At 56.9% G+C, this 12,058-nt stretch overlaps 2 protein-coding genes across 4 annotated transcripts; one reads left to right on the top strand and one right to left on the bottom strand.

Moving 5' to 3' along the window:
* Nucleotides 1-678: 678 nt before the first annotated feature.
* Nucleotides 679-3,860, bottom strand: LOC146335140 (uncharacterized). Its single transcript, XM_084822289.1, has 4 exons — nucleotides 3,701-3,860; nucleotides 3,261-3,283; nucleotides 3,079-3,138; nucleotides 679-1,978 (listed from the first exon to the last, which is right to left on the bottom strand). Exons 1-4 carry the CDS (start codon nucleotides 3,858-3,860, stop codon nucleotides 1,160-1,162), a joined length of 1,062 nt encoding a protein of 353 aa, XP_084678415.1. The 3' UTR covers nucleotides 679-1,159.
* A 1,510-nt stretch (nucleotides 3,861-5,370) lies between these two features.
* Nucleotides 5,371-10,807, top strand: LOC146335139 (uncharacterized). 3 transcript variants are annotated; one of them, XM_084821991.1, is made up of 6 exons: nucleotides 5,371-5,588; nucleotides 6,857-6,912; nucleotides 7,379-7,438; nucleotides 8,009-8,609; nucleotides 9,523-9,578; nucleotides 9,937-10,806. In XM_084821991.1, the coding sequence occupies exons 1-5, from the start codon at nucleotides 5,471-5,473 to the stop codon at nucleotides 9,558-9,560; spliced, it is 873 nt and encodes a 290-aa protein (XP_084678117.1). In that variant the 5' UTR covers nucleotides 5,371-5,470; the 3' UTR covers nucleotides 9,561-9,578; nucleotides 9,937-10,806. The 3 variants fall into 3 exon arrangements, with proteins under 3 accessions (XP_084678117.1, XP_084678118.1, XP_084678116.1); XM_084821992.1 differs by lacking the exon at nucleotides 9,523-9,578 and having other exon boundaries at nucleotides 8,009-8,381; nucleotides 9,937-10,807; XM_084821990.1 differs by lacking the exon at nucleotides 9,523-9,578.
* Nucleotides 10,808-12,058: the final 1,251 nt, after the last annotated feature.

Genomic DNA, 12,058 nt, shown 5'->3' with positions numbered 1-12,058 from the left:
CGAGTGCAACAGCACCTTCCGCCCAAGTTCCCCAGCAAGTGTTACACACAGGCACGCTGCCTCGGGTACAGGAGGCAGCACAGAGCCATCCGGACTAGAAGCCACTGATAGCCCCCTCCTCCAGGAAGGACAAGGAGCAATATGAGCTGTAACAATGGTGGCGAGAAAGTGGACTGGCTGAAGGAGGGGGGCATGGAGGGTGTCTAGCCCAGGGGCCCCCAGGAACCTGGAGCCAGAAAGGCCTTCTGACGCGCCACAGGCTGCCATTGCACAACCCCCACCCCACCCCGGTTGAGATGCCTCTGGTACCAAGAGCTTCACCTAATGTATGCGGGTGTTTCTTAGGCTGTGGCTGCAGCCCTGTTGCCTCTGGCCACCAATGGAACGAGGCCCCTGGGAACTTCTAAACAGAATTTGGCCCTGGGGCTGACAGAAGCTCCCACCCCAGAAGTGGGGGGAACTGGCAGGAGGCGCAGGAACTGGCAGGCCCCCTGCTGCCTAAGACCTCCGCGCTACGCAGCAGTTCTTAAAATGGACATGCTTTGCCCATGCTCAGAGGCAATTTGTGTCCCTCAAATTAGCACCTAGGGCTCTAGAAGACAGCCTACAGGATTAAGGGAGAGGGCTAGCCAAGGCTGCCTGCGGAAGAAATCCTCAGAGCAAAAGGATTCTGCGCTTGGCCAAGTATAAACACTTTTATTCAATATCCAGTATAGCTATGTTCCAGTGAAGGGAGTGCTGACAAAAGGGCACCAGTTCAAGCAACAGCACACTTCCAAAACGGAAGAAAGATCCTGCAGAAGGAATTACACCTTCCATGCAACACCTGTTTGTCAACCAGGGCATGAGAGGCTCTTTCAACAAGAGGAGGGAGGCCTGCAAATGCAGGCAGCTGTTCCCCCTGCAACAGCATAAGGCTGCCATCCAGGAGTAAGCCAGGGCTGGGTTTCCGCAAGCCCCCAAAGCACGGATCCTGGCTGGGGCTGCTCAGCCCACTGGCTTCACACCAGCATTTGCCTCCCCCGCACCATCCAGGAGTGCATGGAAGGGAACGTGCCAGGCACCGCAGGAAGCAAGTGCAGGGACTCCCGGCGCTTTGGTTTTCTTAGCAGGCACTGAACGGAACCCAGCCGGAGCCCTCCTTCCACTACCCACCCAGTCAGGAGGAACATACTTTGTGCACGGGAAAGCATCCTGGAAGCAGCCCTGCTCCATAACAGATGCTGTGCTCCAGCTCCAGCCCTACAGGAGGGAGGGGGAACGGGGGCCCAGGCGTTGCTGCACTGCAGCTGCCATCAGCCCTCCCCCCTGGCCATGCTGGGTGGGGTGGAGGGGAGCTGCAGTCCAACAGCTGGGGGGCCACCCCCCCCCCACCTCCTTGGAACTCGGACCAGGAGAGAGAATTCCCCTCATCTCCGGATTGGCACCCACACACACACACCACTTTGGCCACTGAACTGTCCTCCCAACAGGGCCCTGTAAGCGAGGCAAAGCCTGCCCAGGCAGAGCTCACCTCCTCCGGGAGAGGAGAGGCCTCCAGCCCAAGGTCCCTGGCCTCCTCCTGCAGCTCCACGCAGGGGGCCTCCTTGGTGGCTGCCGCTCCTTCGGCCCCCTGGCCCTGCTGAGATAGCTCCCCATTGAGCCCAGGAGCTTCCTCCAGCGTGGCCTCCAGCGCTGCCCTCGCCTGTCGCTCGGTGGCCAGCTGAGCCAGGGTGGCTTCGAGGATGAGCTCTGCCTCATGGTGACCCCTCTCCAGCTGTGCCGTGCTCTCCGCCGCGCCCTGCCCAGCCGCCTCCACCTTCTCCTCCAGCAGAGCGATCTCAGCCTGGAGCTGCACCGCCGAGGCCTCCTCCCTGACCTGGGCCGTCTCCTCCTGGTAGTTCAGCTGCTGGACCTGGGCTTCCAGCGAGGCCACCTTCCCCTCCTCTGCTTTTAGCAGCTCTTGGATCTCCAACCAACCCAGCCCCAGGGCCTGGACCTAGTCCAGCAGAAGCAGATGGAGAAAGCGCCTCCACAACAAAGTGACAGTAAAGGACAGCCCCTCTCCTGCAGAATTGTCTTTCCAGCTCCCCATTCCTCCAAATTGCCCCCCCAACTTTTGCTTCAAGTTCCCCTCTTGCAATTTGCATCAGCATCAGCACCAGCAGTGAACTAGGGAGGGAGTCACAGATCCTCTGCCAAATTATTTTTTTGAGGGGATAGGTAGAACCACAGCCAGCAAGAGTGGCATGCTGTGGAGAGCAGATGGGTGGAGAGGGCAGGCTGCAGCGCAAACTAGATGTGAGCGAAACAGCTGTGCAAACAGAGGGTTCTGGGAGTGTAAAGCGGATGGGTTGGGGAGGGAGGAAGAGCATCTCCTGGGCCTACCCTGGGCCATCCATTCCTGGGGATCCAGAAGAGAGCACCCGCGATGCAGAGGCAGGCAGGAGTGCCTGGGATTTGGATGGTGCAAGTTCCCCTTGCAGATTGCTTGGAAAGGGAGAGAGGGAAGCACATGGGATGGAAGGAAAGCTGTCCCCCAGCCTCCCCCAACCTGGTGCCCTCTGGAGGCGTTGGGTACAACTCCCAGAATCCTCCAGCCAGCCAGCCAGCAGGGAGTTGGAGTCCACGACACCCGGAGGGCACCAGGCAAGGGAAGGCTGCAGCTCCTCTTCCTGCACACAGCTGCAGTTGGCGCATTTAGGAAAGAGTTCCTGGGCAGATGGGGGGGGGGGCAGAGAAGGCTAGAGGGGCTTCAGAAGCCAGTAGAGGTTTGTCTCTTGACCCTCCATCATCAGGTTTCCACAAGACAGCAGCGATTCCTCTCCTGCAGGCCCAGAGCATGGGGAATGCCCGCCACTTTGGATTGAGCAAATGAAAGGCTTGTGCTGAACTTGAAATTGCGCCACAAAGGATAGGAGCGTTTCATGAAAGGGTGGGAAACAGGTCCAGATGTTCCTGGACTGCAACACCAAGCGGTGAGGGATACTGGGAGCTGTAGCCCAACACCACCTGGAGAGCCACCCATTCCCCATCCCTGGTTTAATTGGAACCCCCTCCTGCTGCCCAGCCTGCTCCCCATGAGGGGCCTGCGCCTACCTCCTTGTGAACATTTTCCAGAAGGGCAAAATCCTCGTAGATTTTTTCTTCTAAAGTTGCCTGGGGAACAAAACAAGAACGAATGCAGTGAGAAAGACTTTGCAAGGCACAATAAATCTACCCCCCTCCCCCTGTTACAAAAATTGTGTTCTTTTCCCTGGTAGACTTTCCAATTTGTTTACCAAGAACGAGAGGAGGCAGAGATCTGGTCCAACACGATTTTATTCTGCAGAATAAGGCAACCCTTGGGGCTAACGCTCCAACAAAGGTGACAAGTGATGTGATCCAAAAGTTTATATAGGCAAGACCTTTGGGGGTTGTCTTACGCTTGCGCTGTACTCTCTTTGTTTAACTGAGAGGGAAACAAAAAACAGGCAGCACCTTTTACATATCTAGGCATGCGCAGAGAGGTAGCCTTGTATTCTAATAAACACGTTCTTGGCATTCCTGAGTCTCTGATAAGGCACTGTGTCTTTGTTTAGCATGACAATCTCACACAGAGGTAAAATAGACATAGCCTAGCTTATAAAATCATGGGATAACAGACATATTACAAGTTTCTATAACACCCCAAAGGATGGGCCCTCTCTGGCTGCTGTGGGAGGGAAGCCCCCGTTCTCACCCTGCTGCCAAAGGAAGGTGTGCTCTGCCCCCTCTCCTCCTCTGAGGGAGCCTCCTTGCCAGCCATAGGCACCCCCCTGCAGCACTGCCGCGCAGCTGTCACTGTGTTCTTGGAGCCCCCCACTCTGCCCCCCCTCAGAGCCCCCCCTTCTGGCCCACATGGCTGGCGACTGAGCTGTGAAGCCAGGAGGGAGAGGGAAGCAGAGGGGGCCAGGAAGTGGGATGCCGCAGCTTCGCCTAGGACGCTGGGGCACTGGGAGACTCGAGGGCAGCAGGGGTGCACAACCGCAGGCCTGGGGCCAAACCCCGCCCCCCGCGGTCCGAATGGCCCCGCCCCTATGCTAGAGTGCTGGGGGGGGCTGTACTCTGCCCCCTCCCATGGAACGCGCCCCCCGCACCTGCCCAGGAGCGTCTCCGAAGTATAACCCAAAGGTCCCGCTCGCCGGAACGCAGGCGTAGGCCGAGGAAGGGCCTGGGGCCCGGCCGGCCGGAGCCCCGCAAGAGCCCCGCCGCCGGGGCGGCCCCGCCCTCCCCGATTCGGGCGGGGCGCGCGGGGGCGCCGAACGCAAGCAGAGGCCCCGCCGGGCGGCGCAGCCGCGGGGAGGCCGGCGACGCTGCTCTCGGGGCGGCTGGCGGCAGCGCGGCAGCCCGGCCCCGGAGGGAGGGAAGGAGGCGCGCGCCAGCGGCCGGGAGGCGCGGCGGCGGGGCTCCGCGCGCGGGACAACGGGAGGCCGAGCCGCGCCCCTCTCCCGGGAGGAGCCTCGTTCAGCGCAGCGGGACTCGCTTCGGAGCAGCCACGGTAGGGCCGCGCCGTAAGGCCGCCCGCGGCAGCGGGAAACGACGAGCAGCGCGCCGCGAGCCCCGCAGCGTCGCTTGCTGCGGCTCGAGCGTTCCCCCGGCTCGGCAGCTGCTGCTCGCGGGAAGCCTCGCGCGCTCGCGCTTACGGCGGCCGTTCCCGCACGGAGACGCGCGCCCCGTGTTGAGCCGCCCGCTGACGAAGGCTCTCCGGAGCGTCCCCAGATTAAAAACCATAAAACGCGAAGACGCAGAACACGCACAAGGCAACGAACGGGGGAGCGCGCGCCCTCGCCTCAGGAGCCGCCCCGGGAACTCGCGCGCCGGCGGGCTGCGGACGCCCTCCTGAAGGGGGCGAGGCGCGTCAGGGCCGCGGCGGCGGTCAGCCTCGCGGGGCCGCTGCATGCAGGCGGGGCCGATACTCGCGGGGGAGCATTTTCGTACAAGGCTCTACGCGAGGTTAAGAAGTGCGGGCTCTCCCCGGAAGGCCTGGCGCGCAGCGGCCCGTGGGGCCACGAAGCGCCTGACCGCCTGAACCACCGCCACCGGCCACTCCGAGCTGCTGCCGCCGAGCCGGGCCCGACTCTTCGCGACCCGTGGACCACAGCACGCCAGGCCTTCCTGCCCTCCGCTCTCTCCCCTCCCGGGGCGTGCTCGAGTCCGTCAAGCGGAGCCAGCCTTCCCGAAAACCGTCCCCGGAGGTCCCCCGGCCAGACACTACCATCTTCGGCGAGTCGGAGAAAGCTCGGAAGTCCCCCCCCCCTGCGAAGCAGGAAGCGCCGCTCTAGGACTCCCCCGCCGCCTTACTTGCTCTTCCTCCATCTCGCCGCTCTCACTGGATCTTCTCACCCGTCTTCCGCCCGCTGCTCTCGGCTTCCATTTGAACCCTCCCCCCCGCTTCCCGGCGCCCGCCCCCGTGCGCGATTGATTGGTCGGCCGCCCACCCCCTCCCTTTCTCTCTTCCCTGACTGGTGGGATGCGAACACCGGGGAATCACGCGCGAAGGATACCGGGAAGCGGGGTAGAAGGTTCGAAATGGAAGCCTCGAGAAGGCGAGGCCACCAAGAGCAGAAGATTCGGGCTGAGGACCATCGGTAGGAGGATCTTAGAATGGTGCTTCCTGTTTTGGGGGGCGCGGGATTTTTATCATACTTTTAAAATGTGACATTATTATGCCTATTATTTTTAATTTTTTTTTTAAATTAGAATTGGAACTGTAGTCTGTGGTTACAGTCCTCCAAGGTGCAGTGGTAGAGAGAAGCAAAGGGGGGGGGGGCTAGGTTCACAGCAGCCCTGCAGTATAGACCACTGCCTGCCATTTCCACTCTGCAGGCCTCTGGCTGCAAGGGAGCAGCTGGATTCTTATATATATACGTATTTATCCTTTTTGCCTAGTTTCAAATGCTCTTATACTGCTTTTCTGCTCTTTTAAAAAATTTTCAACATAATTTTATAATTAAAAGTTTTTAAAAAAACCCTACAAGTATTATTTAGTATGTCAATAATGAAACTGTTCTCAGACCACCTGTAAGTTGCTCTTCATTCTGGAGAAAAACTCTCACTTTAAAATAGAACAGAACGTTACCCTGTATAAATGATATAATATTAATGTACAAACAGTCTAATTGATTGCAAACATACTCAAGCTTTTATAATAATTGCCAAGAACCTTTTGTGTGTGTGAAATTTCATTCTGTTTTTGTGAATTTGTCACTATTGTATACCATATTAAATACATTTTTAAAAACTAGTACAAATAAAAACACGTAGCTAATAATAATCTGGTAAAATGTATGCTGAAGGGCCTCCATGGTTGGGAAGCATCTTGAACATATGGTATGTGTCATGTATAATCATGTGTATATAATGCATGCATGCATGCACACACTGAGAGGGAGGTGTAAGTTGCATGGCAGCAAAGCAACAAGGGGGCTTGGGATCCACTATGGATGTAGTCAGGACATCACAGCTACTGATAAGGGTGGAAGCCAAAATGTTTAACTCTAAATATATTTTGAAATTTCTCTGTTCTTAGTCTTTCTTTCATATGGCAGAGGTGATTCTAATTGGCATTTGTAAATTGGAAGTAAAAGGCCATTCAGGTGGGATCACTGGCTGTTGGTCTTGCTAAAAGGAAAAACCTTCCCAACTCAGGTCACCGTGTTTTTCCTCTCAACTGCAGTTCCTGCTGTGTTTGCCTCGATGCTGCTCTTTTGCTTGCCTACCCCTCAAGTTGCTTCCCTTGCAAAAAGTGTTGAGACTTCCAGGTGGACAGAGCAGCTGCTTCCTCCACATCTGTCTCTTGGCCCTGGAAGCCTTCCTTCCTTCACTAGGCTCCTCACTGTGTTTCCTTTCCTCTTAGCATTTCCAAGACTGGAGAAGAGCTGGAGTCCTTCTGTCCTGCCGAGCAGTGTGGGGGTAAAGTGCCCCCATTTTTTCCACTCTCCGTGTGTGGGCAGGTTCTCCTAGTTCTTGGGGTCCTTCTTCACTGGCTCCTTGTTAATGTCCACAGGCAGGGCGGGGGGGGAGGGGTCCTGCTGCAGATGCTCCCTTCAGTGATGCTAATCTTCTGCCAATTCCCTGCAGTGCCTTCTGGCAACCCAGCAAAAAGTGTATTTGCCGCGTATAGCTATTTTAGGATCAGAATGGCTGTGGAGCCCTGAACCCTGATAACAGTGGTTCTTTAAGTCAGGCTACAGAGTTCAGGTGGAAGTGGCTGGCTGCCTGGCAGGAAGACGCCTCTCAGACAAGCAGAGCCAGAACTGTGGAGGCCCTGCTCCCCACATCAAGAGTCAGTTTGTCCCTTTGTTGCAGGGGGCCTGGATATATCAGGGAGGTGGTCTGATTCCTGTGCCCAATTGCTCATTCTCACTTTGCTCTCCAGGTATCTCCAGAACAATACCTGGCTGACATGACTGCTGACATCGAGATGATCCAGCAGAAGGTAGCAGCAGGACTCTGATGGTGCTAAATTGAGCTGGGAGCTAATACACCAGAGCCAGCTGTAGGCTGCCAAATTCACCCTGAACCCTTTCCCGTTTATTTGAAATGGAACAAATAAGATTTCCCTGTATCTGTTCCTCTAGCGGAGCAATGCAGTCGCAGGTGTCTGGATTTGTTTGTTAGTGCCAGAATCCTGCTCCTTGATTTGCCTGTAGTTTCCTCCCGCCGCCAGTCAATTTCCTAAGAAGCTATCTGTCATATATCTGCCTTGTGCCCCTTTCCTTCTCCCCTTTCCACCCCCTCAGCTTTCATCTCTGCTCACTATGTCTAACCTCCTTCTCCATCTGTTCACCTATTTCTTAATTTTTAAAGTTGGGAACTTCCCATGTGTTCACTGCTGCTGCCAGTTTGGATGCTGAAGTAGGGGAGGGGGCGGCCCTGCGGTGGCAAGCGGGCGGCAAGCGGGCTCGCAGGGCCAGCACTGCCTGCCGCTACTCCGTCCTCGGCAGCACGGCACACTCTGCGGTTCCCAGCGCCGAGATGTTCTCTGAATGTGTCCTTGCCCACCCAGATAAAGGACCTGGGTGCGGACTGGGGGAAGGACCACCAGCAACTGCAGGCCGAACGGGCAGCGGTGGCAGAGCTGGGAGCCCAGATGAGGTGCCTGGAGGCCCAGCACCAAGGAGAGCTGGCTGCGTCCCAGGCCAGGGCTGCTCAGGCCCTTTCCCAGCTGGAGGAGAAAGAAAGCGTGGAGACGCAGCTGTGGGCCGAGATGGCCGTCCTGCAGGATGCCCTGGCAGTGGCTCACCGGGACGCTGCTAGGAACCTGACCAAGCTGGAGCAGAGCGGCTGCGTGGCTGCGCTGGCCCTGGAAACCCTCGCCAAGGATCTGGCCGGAGAGAAATTTGAGCGGGCCAAGCTGGAGGAGGAGGTGCAGCAGCTGGGTGAGCGGTGCCACTTCTCCGGACCAGCCACGCTGGAGGACAGCCTGGCCCACATCAGGGCTCTGTTCCAGGAGAGGGAGATAGGATGCCTCTCCAGCCAGGTGCGGCAGCTGGAGGGAGCCACACGGCAGGAACAGGAGCCAGATCTGCGGGCTCAGGAGGCTAAAGGAGCAGTGGTTGCGGCCACCAAAGATGGCACTGCAGAAGGCCTCTCCTCTTCTGGAGGAGGTGAGCTCTGCCTGGGCAGGCTTTGCCTCGCTTACAGGGCCCCGTTGGGAGGACAGTTCAGTGGCCAAAGTGGGGTGTGTGTGTGTGTGTGTGGGGGGCAATCCTGAGATGAGGGGAATTCTCTCTCCTGGTCCCAGTTCCAAGGAGGGGGGGGGTGGCCCCCCAGATGTTGTTGGACTGTAGCTCCCCAGATGTTGTTGGACTGTAGCTCCCCTCCACCCCACCCAGCATGGCCAGGGGGCAGGGCTGATGGCAGCTGCAGTGCAGCAACGCCTGGGCCCCCCGTTCCCCCTCCCTCCTGTAGGGCCGGAGCTGGAGCGTCTAGCACAGCATCTGTTATGGAGCAGGGCGTAAGGACGGGGTGTGTGGGGCTTCTTTGGAGGGGGCAACCCCTCTGGCTCCAGCCCAGAGTCAGGCACCCCCTTTGCCACATGGAAGTAGAGGTGGAACATGGAACCCACAGCAACAGCAGTCCCTGGGAGACGGAAAAGGCCACACCGCTGTTGCAGACAGAGGTGTGCGAGCGGAGGGTGGCGGGAGCTGGCTGCGGCTTGTGCTTGGGGGCCTCGAGGGGCAGGATTCGGCTTCTTGCGGTGCCTTGAGGAACCCAGTTGGGGAATGTCCAGCCCCCCCCCCCCCCACACACACACAGACAGAAAGGAGCAGAGGAGATCCTCCTCTTGGGGACGCAGAGGAGTCCTCAGGTTCTGGCTGTATCTCTCGACAGTGGGCTCCCCTGGCAGGCGGGCGCCCCGCCCCGCCGGTAGCTGCCAACGGAATCGGGATTGCCTCTCTCCTGCTGTGGCATCGCGTCTCCCTTCTGCCCAGAGTCAGGGTTCACGGGCCACACTTTGCTGGCCCGGCTGGTTTTGCCCGGCAGCTGCGTAAGGCCGCCTCTTTTTGCCTCCTACAGGTCTCCAAGTCCACCTGAGCAGGGCTGTGCCCCCCTAGCAGAGCCTCTGTAGGCCTGTATGTGCCTCTTCCGGCAGCCCCCTCCCCTCCCCTCCCCTCTGTGTTCCTGGCTTCTGGGCTGCAGCACTGGGTGTGAGGCACGGGGTGCTTTCCTGGCTGGCCCCCTTGGAGCTGAGCCCCTGGGCGGGTGCCAGCAACAAGCCACATGTGGGGGGTGAGGCACAGAAGCGCCAGGCCACCTGAGCAGCACTGCAGCACCACAGCACCCCCGGCGTGAGCACTCCGTGGCGGAGCGTGCCCTGGGTGGGTTCCTGGGAGGGGGCTGCCTGCATGGGCACCCCTGGCTCGTCCCCAGCACACCTCTGGCCTCGCCTCGCCGCAGCCGCCTCTTCTCACAGAGTTCCTTCCCCCGCAGGTGAGCACCAGGGCCGGCACACAAGCTGCTTCTCCTGCGCTGAGCAGCGGCCTCTCCTGCCGGGCACCTCTCCGGCCTTCCTGCAGGCATCCCCCAGGCTGTGCCAGCGGTGTTTGGGAGCTGGGCTCTAGTTTTGCACAGGAGGTGGGGCTGTCTGAGCAACACATCGCGCAAGTCTGGCTTGGCTGCTTCCAGGATGCTTTCCCGTGCACAAAGTATGTTCCTCCTGGCTGCGTGGGTAGTGGAAGGAGGGCTCCGGCTGGGTTCCGTTCAGTGCCTGCTAAGAAAACCAAAGCGCCGGGAGTCCCTGCACTTGCTTCCTGCGGTGCCTGGCACGTTCCCTTCCATGCACTCCTGGATGGTGCGGGGGAGGCAAATGCTGGTGTGAAGCCAGTGGGCTGAGCAGCCCCAGCCAGGATCCGTGCTTTGGGGGCTTGCGGAAACCCAGCCCTGGCTTACTCCTGGATGGCAGCCTTATGCTGTTGCAGGGGGAACAGCTGCCTGCATTTGCAGGCCTCCCTCCTCTTTTGTTGAAAGTATTTCTCACTCCTTTCCTGACAAACGTGCATCGCATGGCTTTATTTCTTCTACTCAATCTTTCCCCCGTTTTGGAAGTTTGGTGGTACTGGATTTTGGTGGATCTGGTACTGGATCCTTGTCAAGAAAATGTTTGAAATTCTCTCTCCTTTGTATCGCTTTTGTGGATGGTCTCTGATATACAAATTCTATGGTGTGCCCTTTTGTGTGCTTATTACTGTAGGTACAGCTGCTTGTAAAAATCTGTGTTGTACAGACACATTTTAAGTCTATTGAATTGCCACAGATGCCCTAATTCTATTGGATGTTGAATAAAGATATTTGTATTCATGCAATTTCTGAACCACTCTTTATTTCTATGAGCCTGGAAGGAAGAAGAGATTCCTGCTTTTTGGTGGTGGTTGAATTTCTAGCTGGCCTCTGGGAGGTGAGCAACTCCAATCCCCAAGGTCCTCTTATCTGTGTCCAGGCGTTTAACACCTGTGGTATGATCAGTTAGCAATGCTATTTTGTGAATTGTCATTGTAATTTACTTTACATGCATCTAAGCTTTAATTATCATTGTAATGACAAATTATTTACAATGATTATCCACATATTTCTTACATTCCACCCTGACTTCGTGGGCAAAATTTTTTCCTCTCCCTTCATGCATCTGTGTGTATATCTATCTGCCACCTTAGATATTCCATAGATCTGATGGCCCATGAAAGTCTATGCTCAATTTGGTAGTCTTCAGGGTGCCAGCAGACCCTTTGTCGATTTCACCTTCTCCAAAATCCCTGTTCCTCCCGTGGGCTGTATGTAGCTGTTTTCCCACTGGGAAAGGCGGAGAGGCGGTAATCTCTCTGGCAGCCGCAATAACAGAAGCCCGTTTTAAGATCATAGAATAGTAGGGTTGGAAGGGCCCTACAAGACCCTCGAGTCCAACCCCTTGGCCAATTCAGGAATCCAAGTCAGAGCATCCTTGACAGATGGCTGTCCAGCCTCATCTGGAATGCCTCCAGTGTGGGAGAGCCCACAACCTTCCTAGGTCATGGCTTCCATTGTCATATTGCACTAACAGTCAGGATGTTTTTCCTGCTGTTCAGCCGGAATCTGGCTTCCTGTAACTTGAGCCCATGATTCTGTGTCCTGCACTCTAGGATGATCCAGAAGAGATCCTGGCCTTCCTCTCTGGGACAACCTTTCAAGTACTTGAAGAGCACTATCCTATCTCCCCTCAGTCTTCTCTTCGCAAGGCTAAACATGCCCAGTTCTTTCAGTCTCTCTTCATAGGGCTTTGTTTCCAGTCCCCTGATCATCTTCGTTGCCCTCCTCTGAACCCTCTCCAGCTTGTCTGCATCCTTCTTAAAGTGTGGTGCCCAGAACTGGACACAGTACTCCAGATGAGGCCTAACCAGTGCTGAGTAGAGGGGATCTACTACTTCTATGAATGCAGCCCAAAAGAGCATTGGCCTTTTTTGCAGCCACATCACATTGTTGGCTCATATTCAGCTTGTGATCGACAACAATTCCAAGATCCTTCTTGCTTGTCATGTTGTTGAGCCACGTATCCCCCATCTTGAAACTGTGCATTTGGTTT

This window comes from Heloderma suspectum, chromosome 15, assembly GCF_057233095.1.
Source record: "Heloderma suspectum isolate Gila_16-S chromosome 15, 16-S_ref, whole genome shotgun sequence".
NCBI lineage: Eukaryota > Metazoa > Chordata > Lepidosauria > Squamata > Helodermatidae > Heloderma > Heloderma suspectum.
The sequence above is the reverse complement of the archived record's forward strand: the minus strand, read 5'-3'. Positions and strand labels throughout refer to the sequence as shown.